A 26,536-nucleotide genomic window follows, 5' to 3' on the forward strand; every position below is an offset into this window, starting at 1 on the left:
TTTTTGTGTTTCTTTTTTGTTGTTTTATTTGGTTCTTTTGTTTTGGGGCTTTTTTGTTTTGGGGGGGGTGGGTGGGTGTGGGTTTTGGTGGGGATGTTTGTTTTGTTTTGTTTTTTGTTTGTTTGTATATTGTTTTTGGTGTGGTTGTTTTGTTTTTGTTCGCTTAGATTGGGGGCGTGAAGCCCATGAAGCCCTCTCTCTCTCTCTCTCTCTCTCTCTCTCTCTCTCTCTCTCTCTCTCTCTCTCTCTCTCTCTCTCTCTCTCTCTCTCTCTCTCTCTCTCTCTCTCTCTCTCTCTCTCTCTCTCTCTCTCAGCAAACTAACGACGGACAGAGTGTCTCATAGGGAGGATACATAACTTGTGAGAATCCCAAAGCTTCAATCAGATAAAATCAAAATGGACAACGGCTGATCACTGACATCCTAGACAGGGTTGTTGTACCACATTTCGATGACCATCCTGTGAACGCAAGGCTAGACCTCACATCGTGCACGTGTTGTTGGTGACTGTTTACGTCAAGAGGCAGAAACAACTCTACATTGGCCCGTTAGGAGTCCAACATCTTTTGGACATAATGGGCCGCAGAATACGCCAGAGACATCCTCCAGTTGGACATTTATCGTCTGATGTAGTCAATGAGAAGGGTTGCTCTCGCATATTGATGATTGTGTGATTTCTTGTATGCTAAGACTATATTACAAGCTGTAATGAAAACACAAATAATGGCCAGTTTCTTTCCGAGTAGGCAATGCTAGTTCACACTAATTCCAGTCCCGCACCAATGTCAACATCTGCGTTAACACTCAACATAAATCCTTCTGTAAAAAAGAGAGCAATACAGATAGAAACTGACAGTTAAGCCCTCTACAAGCTGCAGTAAACCCTCCACCAGATCCAATAAACCCCAACAAATTCCAGTAAATCTCCACCTGCTCCGGTAAATCTAGTTCTAGAACAAAAAACCTCCATGAACCCCTTCACCTGCTCCAGTAAACCCTCCACCTGATCGACTAAATCCTCCACCTCTCAGAAAACCCTCCACCTGCCCCAGCCAATACATCCCTAATGCGACTGGTTTGCCACAACCACCCCAGTTTTCCACCAGTTCCACCTCCTAGAGAACCCTCCACCTGCCCCAGCCAATACATCCCTAATGCGACTGGTTAACCACAATCACCCCAGTTTTCCACCAGTTCCACCTCCTAGAGAACCCTCCACCTGCCCCAGCCAATACATCCCTAATGCGACTGGTTAACCACAATCACCCCAGTTTTCCACCAGCTCCACCTCCTAGAGAACCCTCCACCTGCCCCAGCCAATACATCCCTAATGACTGGTTAACCACAATCACCTCAGTTTTCCACCAGTTCCACCTCCCAGAGAACCCTCCACCTGCCCCAGCCAATACATCCCTAATGCGACTGGTTAACCACAGCCACCCCAGTTTTCCACCAGCTCCACCTCCTAGAGAACCCTCCACCTGCCCCAGCCAATACATCCCTAATGCGACTGATTAACCACAGCCACCCAGTTTTCCACCAGCTCCACCTCCCAGAGAACCCTCCACCTGCCCCAGCCAATACATCCCTAATGCGACTGGTTAACCACAACCACCCCAGTTTTCCACCAGTTCCACCTCCTAGAGAACCCTCCACCTGCCCCAGCCAATACATCCCTATTACGACTGGTTAACCACAATCACCTCAGTTTTCCACCAGCACCACCTCCTAGAGGACCCTCCACCTGCCCCAGAGAGAACCTCCACCTGCCCCAGCCAATACATCCCTAATGCGACTGGTTAACCACAACCACCCCAGTTTTCCACCAGTTCCACCTCCTAGAGAACCCTCCACCTGCCCCAGCCAATACATCCCTAATGCGACTGGTTAACCACAATCACCCCAGTTTTCCACCAGCTCCACCTCCTAGAGAACCCTCCACCTGCCCCAGCCAATACATCCCTAATGCGACTGATTAACCACAGCCACCCAGTTTTCCACCAGCTCCACCTCCCAGAGAACCCTCCATCTGCACCAGCCAATACATCCCTAATGCGACTGGTTAACCATAACCACCCCAGTTTTCCACCAGCTCCAGCTAACTGCCCATTAGCTCAAGAAATAACTCTCCAGCAGATGAAGCCAACCCTCCACCTACTCCAGTCAAGAGATCTCTACCGCCACCAGGACACCAGAACTTGGACAACCGTGTACAAGCTCGGGTCATTCCACTTCCACTGCCTCAGTTGATAAGGTCTCTTTGCCTGAATCTACAGATGTGGCATCACCAGCACCAGCACTTCCAGTTATAAGACTTGTATCTCCAGTTCCATGCCACGAAGCTGGCAGGAGAACTGGGTTTAAGTACAAGCGAAGAGGTGACTACTGTTGTTACAGCATCAACGCTTAAGGAGCTGATTCAGGATGGAAAGCTCTAACAGATGAAGTTAAAAACCAAAGAATTCTACCCCAAAATCTGATTCTGAACCAAAATTGTAACGAAATAAATAGCAAAATTTCCAGTTTAGCTTGGTTCCTTCAAACAGTGATAGGTGACAACCAAATGTACATTCCTAAGACTTTCAGTTATGCATTGCATTAGTATAACAATATTCTACATATACACAATAACTAATATTTCGTCCAGGCAGACCCGTGAAGATAAGGGTTAGAATTGGTCTTCAGTAACCCAAGCTTGTCGTAAGAGGCGACTAACGGGATCGGGTGGTCAGGCTCGCTGACATGGTTTACTCATGTCATCGTATCCCAGTTGCGTAGATCGATGCTCATGCTGTTGATCACTGGATTGTCTGGTCCAGACTCGATTATTTACAGACAGCCGCCATATAACTGGAATATTGCTGAGTTCTTCATAAATCTAAACTCATTCATCCAGGAACTTGCTCTGCCTTAACATGTCATATGCAAGCATGTGTATAAATATTGTTAAGAGATCGACATTGTTACATTGTCTCCATATGCTGGAGAAAAACTGGTACCGATCTCATTTTTTCTGGCTTTCTATTATTATTAATAATTATTGTTCAAATTATAGGGAAATGAAAGCGGTGGGACAAAGTTAGTTAGGCTGGTAGAGATGGATCAAGGCGTGTTCAGTTCTCCGTTGATATTTTGTTGATTTTGAATTTATAAAATTTAACTGAAACATTATTATGGGCGTTAATTATGTGTTAATCATCAGTGGCGGATCCAATCACACCGACAGTCATTTTGGAGACATGGTTTGGTCAAAGGGAAACAACTCTAAATGACTGTCGTTTACCGCCAGGCGTCGGGTGATCCTCGGAAGTCCTCGAAAGTTGAAAACAAGTCGACGTGACAGCGTGAGCGACAGATCCACCGCAACCAACAATCAAATCTGTTTGTTAGCCCTTTGATTGGTCAAGATGGGCATGATAATTGGGAAATTTAGAGTAAGTTATGGCAACCTCATCACTAGATACGACCCACAAGGGTATGACTCACTTCATCACCGTATGTCAAAAGCGCACTTTTCAACATTTTCAGACCCAGATGTTTGTTGGAACGAAAGTGAAATATGCCTTATTGTCAGGCAAGTGTTAGGAAGTGATGCTGTTGGGTTTATCACGTTCACAGGCTGAGTGAGACTTTTGATTGACATCATTATCAGTTTAGTCTGTTATTATACCAAAACAGTCAACACTTTCACAATCATCTTCAGATGTTCCAACCAAAGCAGTGTGCATATTAGCCTTAGTTCTTATTTGGAAATGACTGGTGTATTTTTAAACATCTGTGCTCATTTAAACACTTCTTAAAGATTTGTGCATAGTTGTGATTTTCATTTCTTTGATTATGATATAAACCTGTACTTCATTTCTTAGCTAAACAGGGGCACATCCCACTGCATCTCAGTATTATCTAAAAATGATGATAATTTTATGGATATGCAACTGCTTCATTCTTTCACAGAATAAAGAAGTTGTATGTCCATAAAATTATCATCATTCATCATCACCTCAACTTCTAAAATGCCCGACCCGTGAAGATCCGGAGTAGAATAAGTCTTCAGCAACCCATGCTTGCAACAAAAGGCAACGATGCTTGTCGTAAGAGGCGACTAACGGGATCGGGTGGTCCGGCTCGCTGACTTGATTGACACATGTCATCGGTTCCCAATTATGCAGATCGATGCTCATGCTGTTGATCACCGGATTGTCTGGTCCAGACTCGATTATTTACAGACCGCCACCATATAGCTGGAATATTGCTGAGTGCGGCGTAAAACTAAACTCACTCACTCACTCTAAAATGCCCATCAAAGCAGTATTATCTGGACGCTAGTTTGGGAGGGTATGGGTTTTCGGAGGCAAGAAACATTTATTGTTTTCATGCTGATAACTTAAAACATCTCACTCACTTGTAAAATACACCTGGTTAAAAACTCAAACCATCATCCAAACATATACTGTGTGCCTTTGATCACACACCTCTTATTATCTGATTATAGTGCCAGGAATCCTAATGGATACGTCCATCTGGAAATTTATGATGTATAATCACACTATAATTGTTCATGTAACATGTAAATGCATGGATACAAACTGGTATAAAAATGAAATTAATATGGTTCTTAATATTGTTCAAAACTTTTTGCCCACAACTATCATCATGTTTTCAAGCCTTGTGGTTTATGAGCTTCATGACACTGTCATCTTTGTTTTATTTTTTGCAGAAAACGAAGACAACTGTGGAAATACTTGAAGGCATTGACAAGGTAGGTTAAATGTTTCATTTTCAATGTCCTTTCTACCCTTACCTTAATTTTCCATAGTATCCTCACAAATACAGTTTGCTTTTTGTTGTAGAGATTTTAAAATGTATCATACATCAAATGTAACTTATATTCTGGTGCTGTAGTGACAGGGTGATCAGTATTGTTTCCTGAGACAAGGCTCACTATATTGTACATTGATTAACAATCCATCCATTATGATACACAAGATGCATTACTACTGATGTTTCAGTATAAATCTTGTGAATAATAATAGCTTTAGAATGCTCATTACATTACCCATGAAGGTCTGGGTTAGAATATTGATCTTCAGTAACCCATGATTGTCGTAAGAGGCGACTAACAGGATCGGATGGTCAGGCTCGCTGACTTGGTTAACACATGTCATCGGTTCCCAATTGCGTAGATCGTTGCTCATGCTCTTCATCACTGGATTGTCTGGTCCAGACTCGATTATTTACACACCACCGCCATAAAGCTGGAATATTGCTGAGTGCGGCGTAGAGTAAACTGTTTCCACAGTAAGTAAAAGGTCATTGAAATGAATATCTGGTAGTGAGAATTTCCTTGTTGTCAGTCCTAGCCGGCATCAGTGAACTTGTTTCAAATGTCTGCTTCAGTAGCCTGTCAGATTACACCAGAATGCCATCATCTGTTGCTACTTTGTTGACTCAGCTGTTTTGTTCAAAAATTTTTGCCCACAACTATCATCATGTTTTCAAGCCTTGTGGTTTATGAGCTTCATGACACTGTCATCTTTGTTTTATTTTATTGCAGAAAACGAAGACAACTGTTGAAATCCTTGAGGGCATTGACAAGGTAGGTTAAATGTTTCATTTTCATCGTCCTATCTACCCTTACCTTAATTGTCCATAATATCCTCACAAATACAGTTTGCTTTTTGTTGTAGAGATTTTAAAATGTATCGTACATCAAATGTAACTTATGTTCTGGTGCTGTAGTGACAGGGTGATCAGTATTGTTTCCTGAGACAAGGCTCACTATATTGTACATTGATTAACAATCCATCCATTTTGATACACGAGATGCATCACTAAATGTTTTAGTATAAATCTTGTGAATAATAATAGCTTTAGAATGCTCATTACACAACGACCCGTGAAGGTCCGGGTTAGAATATTGATCTTCAGTAATCCATGCTTGTCGTAAGAGGCGACTAACAGGATCGGATGGTCAGGCTCGCAGACTTCGTTAACACATATCATCGGTTCCCAATTGCTCATCGTTGGTCATGTTCTTCATCACTGGATTGTCTGGTCCAGACTCAATTATTTACAGACCGCCGCCATAAAGCTGGAATATTGCTGAGTGCGGCGTAAAACTAAACTCACTCACTCACTACACAACACATGGGGGTAGAGTAAAGTCTTTCCACAGTAAGTAAAAGGAAATTGAAATAAATATCTGGTAGTGAGAATTTCCTTATTGTCAGTCCTAGCCGGCATCAGTGAACTTGTTTCAAATGTCTGCTTCAGTAAACTGTCAGATTACACCAGACTGCCATCATCTGTTGCTACTTTGTTGACTCAGCTGTTTATCTAATGACTGCAACTGTCAGTACAATTCACATTCTTCACCTCAGCAAGTGAATAACTTTGGAAGATTTTATCTTTTTTCACAATTTGTTTGCTTGTTAGGGTTATTTGTTACATTATTGACATAGGATGATAAGATAGAGGCAGTGCAAGTTTAGCACCCTCTATATTTGTGTGCATAATGATTCTATGCTGTGTAGTTGTGGAATGTAGCTGCACCCCCACCCTCTCCTCCCAATGGTAAAGCCTGATCTGACCTGACCTAGCTAATTTACAACTGAAGTGCACACACTTATCTTTATCCCTTCTTGTGATGCCTAGTACATCAGGAATTGACCTGAGAAAATCATCATGACTGTGATACTTTGTGGCATGTTTGACATTCATCAGCCAATATGGGGCAGTGGGGTAGCCCAGTGGTTAAAGTGTTCGCTCATCACGCCAATGACTTATGTTCGATTCCACAAATGGATACAATGCATGAAGCCCATATCTCTCTCTCTCCCCTTTCCTCTACCTCTCTCTCCCTCTTCTTCTTCATCTCCCTTCCTCTCCCTCTCTTCCTCTTCCTATCCCTCTTCCTCTCTCGCTCTCCCTCCCTCTTCTTCTCTCCCTCTTCCTCTCCTTCTCTTCCCCCTTCCACTTCCTCTCTCCTCTTCCTCTCCCTCTTCCTCTCCCCTCTCTCTCTCTGTCTGGCAGGCGGGGGTAGCCTATGGTGCTGCTGACTCATCACGCCAGGACCCAGGTTAAATCCCCACATGGGCTACAATGTGTTAAGCCCATTTCTGGTGTCCCCGCCGCTTGATGTATTGCTGGAATATTGCTAAAAGCGTGAAACTAAACCAGTCAAGTCTCAGTCCATCTCCTCTCTCTCTCTCTCTCTCCTCTCCCTCTTCCTCTTCCTCTCAAGTTTTTCAGCCTGTTCAGGGCTTTTCCACATTTTTGGCAGTGCATTTAACATATTTAATGATCAATAAACATCTGATATGAGTTGACTGTTTCAATGTATTTGAGAGATCAGATGTGTGTTAAGGTTGACAAAATATGCTGGATGGGTCTTGAATCTTTGTCAATTTATTTCCTCAACAGGACATCACCAAGCTCCAGCGGTTTCGGCGACACAACCAGGAACTGCAGAAGAAGTTCATCGCCAGTCTGATCCTATACTCAATAGTCCTGTACATCATCTGTGCTATTGTGTTCTACTTCTGGTACTTCCCCGACACATGGAAGGAGCGCTTTATCTACTCGCTGCCTTTGCTAGCCTTCCCTTTCATGTGAGTAACACCTGGTGTCATAGGTGTTTGTTGTGTAAAGCCACACTCAGCATTATTCCAGCCATATGACTGCAGTCTGTAAATAATTCAGTCTGGACCAGACTGTCCAGTGATTGACACAATGAGCATCAGACTACGTTGTCACCAAATTTCCAAGTTTGATTCCCCCAATGCTGTTATTATTTCTAATGACATGCATTGGTTGCAGAACATCAGTGCTAACACAGTTCTTCACAGGTAGACACCTCAGTCAAAGCTCTGTGTTAGAATAGGTCTCCAGAGGTGGCCAAATGAATTTGGTGGTAGATGACTTGATGGATGGCTCGTCATTACCCCGACCATTTCTCGTGTCCCCAGTCATGTTATTGCTGGAATATTGCTAAAAGCAGTGTAAAACCATACTCATTCACTCAATAGTGTGTTTATCATTGCTTACAGGTTGGTGACCTATTTAGTTATCTAGAGCCTCGATGGTCTTCAAGTTTGTACAGATAAATATTGACAACTTTGGGTTGAACACATTTGTATGTTTCTAAAACTACTTTGTTAAGTAATTTTATGTTTACAATCTCCATGTATTAAGAACAGGGGTGGAAATAACTTTAAAATTGATAGTGTACATCACTTGCCTGATCATTTTTCCACTATACCAGCTGTTTTCTTGTTGATTTTTTTAATAAACAACATTATTAACATTGGAAAGTCAACTGGACACCGGTACAGCGTGATATACAAATTTGCTTGCCCGACAGAAAAAAACACTTGACTCGGGCGTCGGGCAATGGGTTATTTCCACCCCTGAGAATGGTTGGTTGTTTGGTTTGTTGTTTCATGTTGCATTCAGCAATAGTCCAGCTACATGGTTACGGTCTGTAAATAATTGTGTCTTGACAAGACAATCCAATAATCAACAGCATGAGCATCAACCAACGTCAGCAAGCCTGACCACCCAATCCAATTAGTCGCCTCTTGAGACAAGCGTGTGTTGCTGAAGACCATTCTAACCAGGATCTGATTACCCTTGTGTGTGTTCATGTTTTAAGTAATAATTATACGACATATTGGGACTAACAAATATGTGTTTTACTAGGGCTGCGCAATATAACCGATTTACCAGTATTTACCGGTTCAGTCATGAAATTGATACGTATTGCGATACCCGGATCGAAAACCGGTTTTTCGACATGCATTAGGAAAACTTCATAACACTCGGAACTCTTCGGATATTTCCGTTTTTCACACCGAAAATTAAGTTAAATTCGGTTTGAAGTTGTGTTCTTAATTTTTGTTCAAGTGTTTCGCAAAGTTTTTTATCTGAATGTTATATATATATTTGCTCATTAATGACCAGTGATCCCTGATATGTCCTGACCAGGTCAAGTTGCTGTCTCGAGGCTTTTTTGATAGTGGAGAAACTAGTTCAAACTAGTAACCACTGTGTTGATGTTTTCCTTGTTTCCTTCATTTTAACATGATTAAAAGTTTTTATTAAAGCCTGATCAGGCATTGTGATTTTGCTTTATAAATCAAGCATTAACTCAATTATAAGTAATTTTTGGTGAAAAAAATATTCTTGCAATATATTGCAATACGTATCGCAATATATGCTTTCGAATCGCAATATATCGCAATATGAAAATTCTCTGCAATACCCACCCCTATGTTTTACTCACCAAAGGGTCGTAACATTACAACTGTTATTTCAACATTGTATTCCTAGTTTGTTATTCTTATGATATTTACAATATGGATACACACAATTAATAATCTTTGTATCTTCATGTCATACTGTGGTTTACGGTTCCGGTTGGACTCATTTCTATCATGATGTATTGGAAAGGACATTAGCACAATATTCCTCTTTGTTTCAGAATTTGGGGGATCAAGAAAACTCTCCACTGGTATTTTATAAAGAGGATAGCAAGTAATGGTAAGTTTAATTTAGTCCAATTGTTTATTCAGCTGAATCTCATTAACTAGAAATTGGATAATAAGATAACTCTTGTTTAAATTTAATGAAAACAGATATCAAGAATGGTGTCAAAAGAAAATATGGAAGAGTTGATACTCTGACCTGACAGGATGCCATCATTTCAACGTGGATCAAGTATTAGGGCTGGCTATCAATATAAATCCTTGGGGCTGATATTGTTCAATGAATATTGATCAGTTATCAAAAAATATCAGAGAAGTAACTGTGAGCAAAATTTAAATAAATATCTGCAAGAATCAAGTGGTGGTATTATATTTGAAGCTTTGATTACTAACCAAATATTGTTTTGAACATATGTGCAAATGGATTATTGCTGTCAATTGTACCGAAAGCTGTGGAACTGGGCTCTTGCTGTCGGGTGTACAGAGCAGTGCCAGTGGGCTCTTGCTGTCGGGTGTACAGAGCAGTGCCAGTGGGCTCTTGCTGTCGGGTGTACAGAGCAGTCCCAGTGGGCTCTTGCTGTCGGGTGTACAGAGCAGTGCCAGTGGGCTCTTGCTGTCGGGTGTACAGAGCAGTGCCAGTGGGCTCTTGCTGTCGGCTGTACAGAGCAGTGCCAGTGAGCTCTTGCTGTCACTGTTCTTGACAACATTCTTGGAATTTTTCAGATATATATGAGATTCCCCCGGATGGTATGTTTTTGTTATGAAACTGCCATATATTTTCACTACCATGTTGAAAGTTTTGAGTTTCATTTACATTTCAGATGTGTCTCTTGGAGAGCTGAGAGAAAAGAAGAAGCAAATTGTGAGAACATATTGAAATTATTCTGATTAACTTATTTATAGCTCATATTCCCTGAAACACACCCATAAGTTTGTTATGACTGCCAGTGATTATAACATTATCTCAATGGTCTAGCTCTGGAAAACAGGCATTTCTCTGTTGTCAAGCAGGAATGACAACATTCCTGTTTGACAATGGTACAAGAATCTATATCAAAACATCTCTCACACGAAATAATGAAGTTTTTATCCATAAATTTTGTCTATGTCGTACTTCCAGATTTCTAAAATACCACACAGAGAAAGCATTAGTGTGGACTAGTAAAAGCATAAATGCTGCTTAAAAAGAGCAATAATCCTGCCTTACATGTTAATGACATAATCAGAACTAGTGAGGCGAACGTGTTCCTGCTGTTGATTCGTGATGTACATGTGTTGTAGCTGGAAGATGTGATGGAGAAAGAGACGTACAAGAAGGCCAAGGAAATCCTCGAGAAGTTCGACCCAGCCAGGTTCAAGCAACTGGAGGTTAGAAACTGCTGAATGTTGAAAGCCACACCAAGTCAGATAAGAAGATGTCAGTAGACAGCCCTAGAAGCTGGACAGTTTGACCTAATTATGTTTCATGTTCACAAGCTACCCTTGCTCATGGGTTAGACCAAAGATGTAAATATCTAACACCCGTATCATGTTGGGCTTTCCACCCACGTCAAGCTGACATACCGTCATGTAACTGAAATACTGTCATCGGAGGTGGTTAGTGCAAGCTTCATTCATATACTTCAGATTACAGCGGCATCAGGAGAGCAGTTTGGGATTAAAGCCTGTTATAGGTTGATCCTTTCACACTGGTGATATGACAGGGATGACTTTCCAAAACTCTTTGGCTGTGTCTAAGAAACTGTTTAAGAAACTATATTATCAGGATTATATCATGCTTACATTCATGATAAATCCTGCTCTCTGTCTGTCTAGTCACAGTCTCCTAAATTGTCTCCGTGTCATACCAAAAGACATTAAAAAAATGGTACTTGTTGGTCCCTGCCTGGCGCTCGGCATTAATGGGCACAACAAGGACTGGTCGGCTCGGAGTCAGTATAATGTGTCTGAGTGTGGTATTCATGCTTCACTGTGGCATGGTATCTCAGTGAGCTAGCTCTATAAAACCGGGTTACATCTGGGCTAGTACAAGCAGCCACACATACACACACATGCACATCGTCACATGAGCGAAGTATTCTCAGGCACGACCTTAAACCCCATTTCACCTCACCCACCATCTCATATTTAACTGACCCATTTACAGTTAACATACTGAACTCACACTAACAAATTACACCAAAAATATGTGATATGTGATGACAAGATAAGTGACCTTTGATCTTGAAAAGTAATGTGCTCCATGACATTAAAAAAATGTAATTCATACCATGTAAAGGTTTAATGTTTCTGTTGAACAGAAGCCAGCTCAACCCACACCTCGTGTTGTCACACCCTCTCAGGGGTCAGGTAAACAGCTTTCACTTATTTATATATCTAGTTCCTGTTACCATCATTGTGATGTTCATCTTATGTTTGTAGTTGGAGATGATATGAACTATTTGTTAAGATCAGCATTTTTATGCTCATGACCCTTGACAATCAGATGGTGAAGGCTTGCTGAATTGGTTGCAACATGTCATCGTATTGCAATTGCTTAGATCAATGCTCATGCTGTTGATCACTGGATTGTCTGGTCCAGACTCGATTATGTACAGACTGCTGTCATATAGCTGGAATATTGCTGAGTGTTGGGTAGAACTAAACTCTTTGACTGACCAATCAGAATCAAGTAATTTACAAATTCATTGTAAAATTTGAGATAAGTTGACATCAACAAATCACAGCACTGACATGACCACTCATCTTGTAGCTTTGCGCCAGCGTGTGGCACCAAGAATGGCCACCCCAATGCGACCTGGTATCCGGACACCGATGACAACACCGCACCTGCCACGGTCGGCTGCAATGTCAGGGCAACGGATGAGGATGTCTGCCAATGGCCAGTTCATGCCTGGATACGGTAATCAAAGACTGCACAAACTCTGCTCAGAAGCTTTTGGAATTTCTGGGATAAAATAGAACAGGCCCTCAAAAACCTAATCAGTTGCAACAATAATGCACCCGTTACGTTGGGGATATTGTAATCTTGGGTACACAAAACTGTTTCTTATTATATGTCATATGTATATTTTGTATGGTGCCATATTGTGTTATCCTTCTCAATGATTGAGTTCTGTATTAAATCATTATATCATCTTCCCTCAATATGTTGTAGAGGTACGGGATCTCTCTAAATATCATGTAAACATTTACCACGTGACAACAAAACGCGATTGGATAGGCGGCGCCACATCCAACTTACCGAATAACTAGAATAGGCTCTACACACACACACAACACAATCAATACAGGTTCAAATTTGTACCATTTGTTGAATTTTATTAATCACAACAATACGACTCGGTCGAATTTGGCATATGACCCGTGTGAGTCCGCCTTTACAGGGGTTTGTGTGTTGCATTGCAGGGAGTCCACCTGGGCCCCCGCTGCCCAGACCAGTCCTGCCCAGAGAGAGGGGCAACTTTGACAAGGTTGTGGAGTATCTTGTTGGAGATGGACCACAGAACCGTTATGCTCTCATCTGTAGATATTGCCATTCTCACAATGGAATGGCCCTGAAAGAAGAGTTCGAATTCCTCAGTAAGTATCTGTTATTAGTGTTTTATCAGTGGAATTCAGTGCCTGTAAGGAATAGGTGAGTGAGCATCTTCAACATTGGTAGATGTGAATCAGTGAAAGGGTTCGAGTGTTCATCAAGTTGGGGATTAGTACCCTCATCAAGAATGGAGATAGCGCTATCATGACCAAAGGTATTTTGTCTGTTTAGGGGTGTTTATTCTTGGCATGGAGGTTTACAGTCTGCAGTAGTGGTGCTCCGATTAATTGAAATAATCGAAGATTGGTCGCAATGACTTAACGACCAAGCAATCGATCATGTATTCTCATAATCGAACATAAACAATTTTGGAACACTTGTTTGCATTAACAACATTTTTCACAAGGTTGGTTTTGTCGGCTACATTCCATAAGCACTACAAGCTCGTTTCCATTGAATATATCTTGAAGACTCCAGGAAATTTATGTTCCTAACATACTAGTCATCATTTAAAGATGTGACATTTGTACATGCATTTTGTGCAATTTGCAAAAAATAACCGAAAGAACTACATGTTTTTTCTATATTTTGTGTGCATTAACAAACATAACCAGGAGAGTTTGATAAATGACGCTAACCAATTATTTTCGATGATTGATCAGTTGTATTGAACCAATCATCAATTGTGAGATTTTAACCAATTCCCACCACTAGTCTGCGGTGAAGCTCTTAGTTCAGAAGCCATCTGCAAGAAATATGTGAATGAACATCTTTGACATTGTTACATTAGAATAAACAAAGGGATTAGTGCTTTCATCAAGAAGGGCCTTCACGAAAAAAGGTATTTTGCCTGATGAGTGTTCATTTTGGGAAATGTATGGTCACAGTCTGCTGTGAGTTACCTCCCTTGAAAGAAATGATGAAGCTCATGGTTCAGAAGTCAGATTCTCCTCAATATGGGTTCTGTTTGTCTGTGTTTACAATACCTGTGTGTTTACCGAATTGGTCAACATTACACCCTAGAGCCTGTTTGCCAAATCAATTAAGTTGTACAATTTTGGAACTCAGATACATAGATACAGTGATGACTTTGTGAAATGGGCCATTGGGTAACTTTAGCCTTCCTGTTTCATTCAGCTTACCCCTCGGATATAATTATACCCCTGCTTCGAAGTAACGGGGGTATATAGCTTTCATTCTGTCCGTCCGTCCGTCCCGAAACTTTGTCCAGAGCATATCTCTTAAAGTTTACATGCTAGGTTCACCAAACTTCACACACATGTTAATCATTACCCATCGATGTGCCTTTTGCTATTTTAAAGTTTTTCAGAATTTAGTTTTTTGGCTGTTTCCATGGAAACATGACTTAGGCTGTGACTATGAGGATGTCATCTTGTCCGGAGCAGCTCTTCCAAACTATACATGCTAGCTTCATCAAACTTGGTACACATATCAAGCATGACCCCTAGATGTGCCTTTTGGGGTTTAGATCCAGATATGAATTTTATTTTTTGCTGTTTCCATGGAAACATGACTTAGTGCCAAATGTGTTCGATTATTTTGTCCGGAGCATATCTCTTAAAGTTTACATGCTAGGTTCACCAAACTTCACACACATGTTAATCATTACCCATTGATGTGCCTTTTGCTATTTCAAAGGTTTTTCAGAATTTAGTTTTTTTGCTGTTTCCATGGAAACATAACTTAGAGCCAAATGTGTTTGATGGTTTTGTCCGGAGCATATCTCTTAAAGTTTACATGCTAGGTTCATGCTAGGTACATGCAAAATGTATTTGATGGTTACCTGACCACGGCATATCATCGAAACTATACATGCTAGGTTCACCAAACTTAATACACAAGTTAATCATGGTCCACAGATATGCCATGTGCTAAAAAAATAGCAATCTTCATCTACGTCCACTTCATTGTGTGCAACATGAGACAGTCAAGTTCAATTGTATGTCAGGTTTCCACGGAAAACACAAAAAAATCTAGTTTCCATAAATTATTACCGTAATCAGTACATGCTAAAACTATTATCTAACATTTATATAAAGTTTAGTAGAGTCAAAGAGAAAGTCTTGTGAGCTGCTGATCCTTGTCACATTATATATATCAATATCAGTCAGTTCCATGTCCCAAAGTGGGAAGCGGGGGTATGTGAGCTGTGCTCACTTCTACACTTGTTATGGCAGGAATGTTGTGAAAGCAGTGTCAGCTCATCTCAGTCATTTAATGGTGTGTTGGTAAGGGGAGGATAAGCTGTCAGCAGTGTCAGATGATAGTGATGCAGCAGTGTTTTGTGTCTCCTTTAAACAGGTTTCCGTTGTTGCTACTGCTATGCCATGAACCCAGCCCGAAAACAGCGGCCACATGCTCCCAAACTGGAGTTCCCTGCCCCTCCCTCCCCAGCCAAGCGAGCTGCAACACAAGGTAACGTGGTTTTCAATATATCAATATACAAGCAAACTCAAATATACATAAAGAACTTAAGCACCACCTGACGTATCTCACGATTGAATGAGACCCGATCTGAACCCTTTGGAGCATATCTGGGACATGATTGCTCATCATGTGCAACAAAGTGATCCTCCTGTACAGAACCTGGCCCAGTTGGAAGCTGCTTTACGGCAAATGGTGTAGACTGGCCCTTCAGAGGATCAGGAGGCTGACGGGGGGTATGAGGAGGACAGTGTTGGCTGTCACACAGTCACATGGAGGTTACACATGGTATTGACCTTGAATTGTGTAAGACACGCAAAATTGACAGTTTGAATGTTCACATTCACCAATAAATTCAACATTAATCATTTCAGGGCCATACTTGTACAGATCTGGTTTTGTATGAAAATCTGGGGTTTTTTAAAATGAGCAATTTTTAACTTAAAATCAAAATGGATTCCAATCATTTTATCGTTTTATGGAGTCAAAGGATCATACGGGTCAGAAAAACACATGTTTATCCATTGTGGTCACTTTGAGAAGATTTCTTTACTTGTTGAAAACCTTTCACTGCAAAATTACAGGGGTGCTTAATTAAGTTCTTTGTGTAATGGCAGGTCAAATATGCATATTTTAAACACCTGTATTTGTTGAATCTGAATTTGATGAAAACTCTTGTGGGTATAGATACAGTATATAACTGTATAGAATAAGACAACTGAAAAATGTGTCGTAAACATAAGATGAGTCTAAGTTTTATCATAAAAGATTATTTTACTATATCCATAAAAATCTATCTTGTGTAAATTTAGTGTTTATCACAGTCATGCTATAATTGCATAAAATTATTTTATAAGACCTAATGACACAACAAATAAAATTGACCCCAAACCAGATGTACACATGTTTGTCTCTAAATTTATGCATAAAAGGAAATTCACTCACCTTTTGTCAAAGTCATATGGGTTTAGCTTAAGTATCCACAGTGTCCATGAATATTATTTCCTCATCAAGGAGTGGGGCGGTGGGGTAGCCTAGTGGTTAAAGCGTTTGCTTGTCACGCCGAAAGACCAGGGTTCGATTCTCCACATTGATACAATGTGTGAAGCCCATTTCTGGTGTCCCCAGCATGATATTGCTGGAATATTGCTAAAAGCGGCGTAAAACTAAACTCACTCACTCATCAAGAAGCACTATTGATGGAGATCATTTGCTGTTCAATAATATGATGTTTCAAATTATTTGTTTTAATAGGTGAACAGAAAGTTGCTGAGGCTAATGAGGAGGAGGAGGAGGAGGAGGATAGCGAATATGATGAAGAAGATGATAGTGAGGAATCAGGAAGCAGTGGTGATAAAAATAAGGAAAGTAGCCAGCTAAAAACTGAAAATCTAGAAATAAAGAAACCAACAGTTGGCACTGCCTCAGCAAGCACTTCTTCAGCAAGCACTTGCAAGCACTGCCTCAGCAAGCACTGCCTCAGCAAGCGCTGCCTCTTCCAAACAAGCTGCAGAAATCTTGGAGAAAAACTTGAAATTTGCAGATGAAGACAACGCTGAAGGAAAACCAAGGGAGATAACTCAATCTAAAGAAAAACAAGTTGATGAAGACCACAAACAAGAAGTGACAGTGAAAGCAGAGACCAGGACAGAATGACCCAAACTTCCAAGTAGAAACAATAGCGTTGATCTTCAAACCAAATGATGTTATTTTGTATATATTAAGTTGCTTGTTTTGAATTCAGGTGTGTTTGGGATTTGAAGACATGTTGAATGAGTTGTGCCATGAGATGTATTAATATTTTTACCTCATCCTAGATGGTGGTGATTGTACAGTGATGCTCTATTTAAGTATTTATTGAACACAGTGCTTATGTTTTGCCACTTTTACCTCATCCTTCGCGGTAGAGTTTTTTTGTTGATACTGTTGTGCTGTTGTCTCTTTTCTTGCTCATGAAAATTTCGTGACTTTGCAGGATTCAACAAATACATTGGTCAAACACCTGTAAACAATAGTCAGGACAAGTAATACTACTCAAAACAAATTAAGAACCATCCTATTCTTTCATATTACTACAGTTAATCTGTCTTTGAGGGCGTTGGGTTAGCTTAGTGGTTGAAGCGTTGGCTTGGTACACCGAAGACCCAGGTTTGATTCCCCACATGGGTACAATGTGTGAAGCCCATTTCTGGTGTCCCCCGCCGTGATATTGCTGGAATGTTGCGGGAACTCACTCACTGCACAACAGATTTGCCATAGTAATATGAAACAATTGAATGACCCTGAATTTCATTGCATGACATATTCACTATAGTAATATGTAGGAGTCAGGTGGTCTTTCAAGTTTAAGTATTATTATTGTGAGTTTGACTAAAAAGCAAAAATTTGCGACATCAGTTTCCATGGCTGCTTACTTAAAACAGAATGAAATGCCAGATTTTGGCAGAAACTTTGTAAATACGGGATAAGGGAATGAGAAATTGTTTAGAACTGTTTGTCCAGTATTTTTTCTTACAGCCTTGTCCTTTTTGCTAGCTCAGCATGAACTTTAGTTGAACGGTGCTAATTAAGTTTTCCCTGTCTCCTAGGCACACAATGTAAATGATGGATGAAGATTAGTTCCCTGTGTCAAAGTATGAATACAAACTGTAGCACTGTAGGGATGATCAGTATGGCCTTAATAGGAAAAAAGTTTAAAATATATTTTTTAATTAATTATGGAATATGGTTGGATTACAAAACCAGTTAAGAATTTTCATTTTCAGAATTGCAATCTTACAATTGAGTTAATATGAATTATGATGAGAAATGATGTATCCTTTTCCCATTTGATGAGGATGTTCTTTGAACGTGGATCGAGGAAAACCAACATTGCTGTAATAGTGTTAGAGGATGTCACTGAGGATAGATTATTTACAGATTAGCTTACCAGTAACATGGAATTTCAGATTATCTGTCTTGTGTGGATTTGATTTTGAAAGTTACAAACCTTACCCGTCATCTAAGAAAATGTAGAAAAGTGAGGACTTTTCATCCCAGTGTTTGACATCAGTTTTCTTTATAAAGGACGTCACAAGATCATCATGATGTCGTGAGCAAAGGATGATGTCACCTTCAGTTATTGGCAGCAGTGTGTTCTTATGGCGTCTTGTTAGGCCTCCTCACACTTTGAAAACTATGGAACAATTATTGCAGTAATACTAAGAATTGCTGAAAACAATATTGCCTATGTCTGTGTCCCGTGCATACTGTTAAACTACATGGAACTTGGTTGAAGTAAAGACACATCCGGCTTAAGACAGAAGTCATTTACTCACCCTACACTAACATTAATATTCTTTATGGTTTACGCTATGTCTCTTTTACTAACCTGTTGATTTAGTATGTTTTTAATGATGACATCAAAGATGTTTTGAAATTTATTAGCATCCTGGATCATGCAGGGTATTATGTCTCCATGGTGATGGTTTTATACCTTGGACTTCACTACCATAGCTTCATTTTGGAAATAAGGTCATCTTCTTCATCTCATCCTAGAACTTCCCATAGAATTCCTCAAACCTAGGGACCAGTCATTTACTACAGATGGGGATGAGTCAGAGATTTTGTCTGCTATAAATAACAACCCTCCACTAATGCTCGTCATATTTTGAGATGACCCACCCGATGGTCTTGTACATTTAAAACCTTCCTAAATTCTCTGTATTATTATCCCCCGCCACAAAGTCGAAGGGTGATATGAGTTTGAGCTCCGTCTGTTTGTCCGTCCATCCATTCATCCGAGATGATGGGGACAGATTTTCTCAAAAACCATTATAGATGGGGAAACCAAATTTGGTATTTGTTTTCAGGACATGAACATGCCTTATTGGAATTCGAAAACAGAAACTGTGTTACAATTCGTTACAGAGTTAGGGCCCTTGTCACGCGTTTCTTGACCAAATAGGAACACAATACTGTGGCGGGGAAATTGATGACCATGTCTTCTTGTTTTTTATGTCCCTCCCTTCGAAACTCACGCTTTTTTGTAACTGTCCCTTCAATTTCTCGACATCCCAACTGGCGATTAATTTATAAATGACCAGTTCCCTAGAACTGGAATTTGACTTCTTTCAGGATCATGTCAGTGGAGTTACAATGAAGCAGGGTATTGCCCCCATCATTGGAGATGTAACACCCAGGATGATCAGGGGGAAGTGATAGGGACCATGTGATACTAACATGAAAATCCAGAAGTTAAAATGGTACCAGAAACAAAAACATGATTCCAAAGACTGATCAGTGTGCCCTTCCATTCCTCGGTGTTTAACGAGGTTTTAATGTGTTACTACAGTGTCCCATGTGTTCATTACACTGTTAATACTCATCAAGCATTATTTCCCCACTTGTTCAAATCCTATAGTAACATCTGCAGTTTTCGTGATTCATGGTTCTCCTATTGTATCTCTGCTTTAAGAACGGTGAGGCAGTCTAGTGGTTAATGTATTCCTTGTCATGCTAAAAGCCTTGGTTTGATTATCATGTGAAGAATTGGGCTAAGCCAGACCCCCAAAATGGTGAAAATGTGATGCAGTTCTGGCGACCGAATGGGATGTGATTTTTCACAATCAGGAATGATTTAGCTTTATTTTAAAGCCGGTTGTCAACAGCTACCGTGCGTGACTACCATGCAGGGTCCCTTTTAAGGTCATTTCAGTTATTTTAACCGATAACTGGATGGTTTAATTCAATAACTCTGGTTTGGATTGACCGATTTTCATCGAAATGGTAGTTTTGGCATGCTCAGATCATGATTTAATATTGTGGACAATAATGTTATATATATGCTCATCTCAAAAGTATTATGTAAGGTCAAAGGTCGATTTTAATAGAAAGTGCATTTGCTGAGAAAAGTATGAGTTAAACTTTACATCCTTTATTTTGGCCTACATCTGTTACCCCTTTAAAAAGTCATCTAGACTAAATATGTAAAACCCAATTCTGGTGTTCCTTGCCATGATATTCTCGGAAGATTGCTAAAAGCAGTGAAGAAACTGTGCTCACTCACTCACTCCACCCACCCACTCACTCACTCACTCCACCCATCCACCCACTCACTCACTCACTCCACCCATCCACTCACTCACTCACTCACTCACTCACTCATCACTGCTATATATACCGGTGTACACTGTCAGTATGTGTGGTGAAAACTGCCTTGTCCAAGTGAGATCTATTTTAATGTGTGCATTAGAGCTAGATTTGCTATCCTTGAAGTCTTCTTGTTTTCATAGTATCATATTTCAGTCCCACATGTTGCAGCTAGTCAAACATACAAATCAAACCTATGTCAGGTAATCAAATAATGTTCTGTAGATGAGTATTAAAATCAAACAATTACTCGGGTTAATATTTCAGGTATATTTGTACAATTGATATGACCTCGTCTAAGGATTGGAATTCTGAATGTAATTTAGTTGTTAGGAATGCTGTTTCGATTCATGATTTCACTAATACATGTAACTGTGAAATTGTCATTATTTATTCTTTAGGCCAGACCAATTTTATGTCTTGTTTTATGGATCTGCCAGTCATATTTTTTCAAGAATGAGAAAAAAAATGAAAATCATTTTCCCCGCTCAAAATATAAAATCCTAATGTTCTTATTGGCCAGAAATGTAAACTTACATGAAAAATGTTTTTTGATTGTTTTTTAGCCCCATAACACTTCATAAATTGCCAAAAGTAAAATGCTTTTAATATTTAGAAGGAATATTACTTTAACTGGTGAATTTATTTATTTATTTTTTTCCCCTGCCTTTAGGTTTTCTGAGGACAAAAATCCGTAAAACAAGAAATATAATTGGTCTGGCCTTAGCATGATTGACTTTAATGTTCATGATCATCATCAAGATTATGGTTCTGAATGACCAGCAATATATAATAGTATGTGCAATAATCATCAATATACACACATACAGTATACATGATATACACAGCACTGCAGTCAATAGTCCATGCATTCCTTCTTATCCAAAGAAAGTTCAATGGTAATATATTTATTTTGCTTGAGGCATTCGTTTGTCACAGGCAACTACGGTGACACAACAAGGTTGCATGTGTTCATGGCGATGGAGGAGCGTTGTGCATACAAACCTGTGAAATATTGGGGAAAAACAGAAAATGTAAGAAAAATTCTACTTGGTGCTCTCTTGTATGTTATTTGTTTGAGGGGAAGGGAAGGATTTGTAGAAGGGTTTTCATTTTGTACAAGTCAGGGGTCCATTATTGACTCCATAATGTATGCGACTAGTCCATAATGTATGCGACTAAGTCATTTCAAACTTAGTGTGTCACATGTCATCGTATCCCAGTTGCCCAGATCGATGTTCATTTTGTCAACCACTGGATTGTCTGGTCCAGTCTCGATTATTTACAGATTATTTACATATAGCTGAAAAATTGCTTAGTGCGGCATTATACAACAAACAAACAAACTTGATGTATGTCTTACGTTATTACCTTTTGAGAGGAAACAGCTAGTCCATACATATGTGGCTAGTCGTAGACCAGTAAACCACTAGCCATCTGTAATGTGTTAATCGTTTCATTTCTCAATACATTCATTATGTACATTTATGGTTAAAGGCTATTGGTGGCTAAATTAAAATATATGAGAAGTATATACATCACATACTGTACCACCGATTCCTGCCATTTCAGTGTGTGGCATTGTACTTTGTATTGTGTCATATTTAAGTGTGTATTATTAATGTTTTAATGTGACACTTGTTGATGTTGTTTTGTATTGCAATGCATATTGTGCTTGGTGTTGATTGTTTTCATCTACAGCATTTAAGAATCTTTCTATTGGTGCCCATTATTCTATCCTCAGATTGCTTTTGTCTTATTTGGAAAAACACAGGGTTACAAAATACTCCTTTTTGTTGAATATGTTTATGGATAAAAAAGTTATTTTATTTTTAAGTGCGAAGTATAATAAGAGTATGGTATAACAGCACTACTTTGTTTAATTGCCGATTAGAAACTGAAAAAATATATGTGCAGCATATTCAGTTGCAAAACCAAAGATTCTAGCACAATATTCAGACAACCTTTTCCACCTGTAAGATGGTGGTCTGGATCAGATAATCCAGTGATCCTGAGCATGATCCACTCTGGCACTGGTTGATGACCCACAATCAACCAAGTCGCGAAGGCAGACCATCTCATCCTTTGGGTCTTCTCTGTTGGTCTAGGGCATTGGGGTAGTTTAGTGGTTAAAGCGTTCACTCGTCTTGCCGAAGACCTGAGTTTGATTCCCCACATGGGCACAATGTGTGAAGCCCAGTTCTGGCGTCTGATATTGCTGGAATATTGCTGAAAGCGCAATAAAACCAAACTTAACACGCATTTACAGGTTATTCTGGAGTGAAGTTATCTTGTCAAGTTGTGCCAAAGGACTCTCCACCAAATAGAATGAATATGTATGATGGTTCCTTGTGTAGGTAGAGGTGTTGGTCATTAAGCTTGGAATTAATTCAAGTTTATTGATGAAAGTGAACTATTCCAATATTATGATCACAATAATATGGTGCTAAGGTAATGCCTTCATTGGCCAACACATCCCACAAGCCACTGCAGTACTGGTAGAAATGTTTTACATTTAGGGATGTATTCTTCCACATATTTCCTGAAAATCGTATAGCTATATGCAGCAGTGTTACTGGAGGTCTTTTAACTATAAAAACGACCATATTATTTCAGGCAAGAGCCAATGAGTTAAATGGTTTTTACATGAATTTCATCTGTGGAATATTAAGAAGAAGAAATATGTTGAAAAATATGTTAGTTATATAAATGTTATTATTATTTTGTTTATGACTGTGGCAAGATATGAATACTCAGCTTATTTTTCTTGTATGTAGCGATCAGCACTATTACAAAAATATCATGCAGGCTTGTAGATAATCTCAGACAAACAAACCAGTGGTTGATATTGGGAGCACCACTCTGTAAGTATAAGATGCTATTGAAGGGAGTGCACTCGTTTAACTTCAGATACATGTGGTCTCAAAGAATTAGAGTTAATAGTTTCACTTTGGTGAAATATCTGCGATACATAAACGTATTATTTACCCTGTATCATTTGTAGATTTGTGAGACCAGTTTCTGTCACTATATTCATAGATCATCTTGCCATAAATGGTTTTTGATTTAGCTGAAAATATAAGAATGGATTTGTCAAATTTCAAACATTCACTTCTCACTTTTGCAAAATGTAAAGTAAACACATCTCTGTAAAACAGGTTAATGGGGCTACTGGTTTGGGGGTTTTTTTAATAAGAAAATAATCTTTCAAGAAAATCCCAGAAATGTACAAAGATTAATCATTAAAATAGCACAATAATTGCTTTTTAAATGGGTGTTCAAGTTCAGTAGTAGCAGCACAGTTGCTATGGTTACAAGCAGGCAGTTCAGTCTGTTGTTCAAAGATGTTAAGTTTTCAGAGATGTGAAATTTGTAGAGACACTAACCTGACTCATTTGCATATCAATGTTGAAGAAATCCTACCCTGGATGTATGTAAATATGTTGTACATATCTGTATGGGTGTTTGAGGATGAGACCAAGATTCTGTCAGGAGAATGTGAAGCTGTGAATGGTTTATTTATCAGCTGAGATACATCAGATGAGTAACAGCTGATCATTAATTGAGAAATACTGTAAAAGTCTAGTTTGCACGTGTTCAATTTGATTCTCTCTATATTAGAGTGAGAGGTCATTGTATGAAATACAAAAATAATACAAGTATATACTGCAACGATGCCATGGCGAAATGTCTGTTTTATCTTTGGATGTGTAACAGTTAAATAATTAAAGACACTCCAGTTTTGTCTTCTGTACATAAATGTGGTGCTTTGAACATGGCCTTAACTTTTCTCAGTGTCATGCACTGTTTAAACAAATTGCATTTGTTTTTTTTCAGTTTTATTAGATTATGTGAAATCTACATGTGAAAGCATGAGGATTGTACACAGAATAAGCATGAAATTTTCAATATGGCTGACATGGCTTCCATCTTGTGAATGTGTAGTTGGAACAGTACATTCCTTTATACAGCCCTGTTTGTAATGATTTGTTATAATTGGTCTTAACCAACAACTTAAACCTGTTTCAATTTCATGTTTCTATACCTGCCATATTAATGTCAAGTTATGTTCCATTAAATTAATGTAAACATCCTATTGAGGAACAGGTTTGTGTAACTTAAGTGGGCAGTGAAAAATCAAAGTGCAGAAAGAAGTGAAACGGGTAACTATTTATAGTCTGTTTGCAGTGAAAACGTACCGATGAATTTCACTTTAAACAAAAAAGTAAATCAAATAATGTGAAATTAAGATTGCGAATCCTCATAACTTTACCTTGCCAATTGAACATTAAAATCTCAGAAGTTTATTCAACTTAGGATAAAAGTTGTTTAACAAACGATCATAGTTTCAAATCGCTATTATTGGTATGTATTACAAGGGGGTATGCACATTAAATGAAACCCCGAGAACAAGAAGGGTTGGTTTCTACGGTAGTCTAAGTTAACGCTCATCACGGACCGCACTTGCATTTGTTTCACTATTCCAACTACTGCGCGTACCCCCTTGTAATACAAACAAATAATAGCGATTTGAAACTATGATCATTTGTTTAACAACTTTTATCCTAAGTTGAATAAAATTCTGAGATTTAAAAGTTGAATTGGCAAGGTAAAATCATGAGGATTCGCAATCTTAATTTCACTTTATGTGATTACTTTTTTGTGTAAAGTGAAATTCATTGGTACATTTTCACTGCAAACAGACTATACATCAAATGAAGAATGTTGATAAGAATGGTTTGTTTATCATGTTGAGCCCATGTATGCTAAGTATAGACTCCTATATACACTATAGTAAGCAGTACTAGCCCGGTAATTTATCATTAAGATGAGTCATGATCAGTATAATTTCCAAACCTTTGGTGTTCAGTGTATTAAATATTTTCGATATCTTCCCATTGTCATGTATTGATATCACCTTATGAAGAATTTCCTGTGTATTCCCAATCTCACATATTGACATCCTTTATGGTAAAGTAATTTCCATTTTGATATCAACTTGTAATAAATTGATTTTCAATATTGATATCCTCTTATGGTAAAGTAACATCCTTTATTGATGTCCCCTTGTGATAAAGTAACATCCTATATTGATGTCATCTTATGGTAAAGTAAGAATCCATATTGATATCACCCCCGTGTAAAATAATTTCCTATGTTGATGTCTCCTTATGGTAAAGTAATATCCCATATTGATATCACCTTATGATAAAGTAATATCTTATATTGATGTCATCTTATGATAAAGTATTTTCCCATATTGATGTCACCTTATGGTAAAGTAATAACCCATATTGATATCACCCCTGTTTAAGGTAATTTCCTGTGTTGATGACACCTTATGGTAAAGTAATATCCCATATTGATATCACCTTATGGTAAAGTAATAACCCATATTGATATTACCTTATGATAAAGTAATATCTTATATTGATGTCCCCTTATGGTACATTATTTTCCCATATTGATATCACCTTATGGTAAAGTATTTTCTCATGCTGATATCACCCACAAGTAAAATATTTGCAATATTGATATCACCTCATGGTAAAGTGATTCACACACTAAAAGGTATTGACAACTCTTTCCCCCCTATTCTGACATACTGATACCAACTTAAGACAATATGTCATGTGTCCTACCTACCCTAGTCTCACATACTGATGTCAACTTGAGTTCAGTATTTCACTTTACAGATGCTCTTGTGTATGTTTTGTGTAATCATATTCTCACATGTACACCCCAAATATCTGAGATTAAAGTTATAGAAAATTTACTCACTCCAAGTCATTTATCATTAGGTGCATTTATATTATTTTTTTCAGAAAAACGAAGACAGGATTAGAAGAAGAATTTTTTCAGTATAAAGGCCACAGGCTCAAGAACAATATGAATGTATAACATATATGCATACAAGGTGTTCAGAACATATGTATAAC

At 38.9% G+C, this 26,536-nt stretch overlaps 1 protein-coding gene and 1 long non-coding RNA gene across 2 annotated transcripts; one reads left to right on the top strand and one right to left on the bottom strand.

The window, feature by feature from the left end:
* The first annotated feature begins 3,291 nt into the window (after positions 1 to 3,291).
* LOC124273843 (endoplasmic reticulum junction formation protein lunapark-B-like) lies at positions 3,292 to 24,842 on the top strand. Its single transcript, XM_046709154.1, has 11 exons — positions 3,292 to 3,433; positions 4,717 to 4,758; positions 7,422 to 7,609; positions 9,481 to 9,539; positions 10,306 to 10,346; positions 10,766 to 10,852; positions 11,785 to 11,833; positions 12,237 to 12,386; positions 12,893 to 13,066; positions 15,345 to 15,458; positions 16,722 to 24,842. The coding sequence occupies exons 1-11, from the start codon at positions 3,407 to 3,409 to the stop codon at positions 17,012 to 17,014; spliced, it is 1,224 nt and encodes a 407-aa protein (XP_046565110.1). The 5' UTR covers positions 3,292 to 3,406; the 3' UTR covers positions 17,015 to 24,842.
* An 809-nt stretch (positions 24,843 to 25,651) lies between these two features.
* On the bottom strand, positions 25,652 to 26,235 carry LOC124273844. Its single transcript, XR_006897755.1, has 3 exons — positions 26,072 to 26,235; positions 25,936 to 26,003; positions 25,652 to 25,663 (listed from the first exon to the last, which is right to left on the bottom strand). It is a non-coding gene; the product is annotated as an uncharacterized LOC124273844 (long non-coding RNA).
* Positions 26,236 to 26,536: the final 301 nt, after the last annotated feature.

Source organism: Haliotis rubra, unplaced genomic scaffold, assembly GCF_003918875.1.
Source record: "Haliotis rubra isolate DU_JTF1 unplaced genomic scaffold, ASM391887v1 Scf185, whole genome shotgun sequence".
In the NCBI taxonomy this organism is placed as follows: Eukaryota; Metazoa; Mollusca; class Gastropoda; order Lepetellida; family Haliotidae; genus Haliotis; species Haliotis rubra.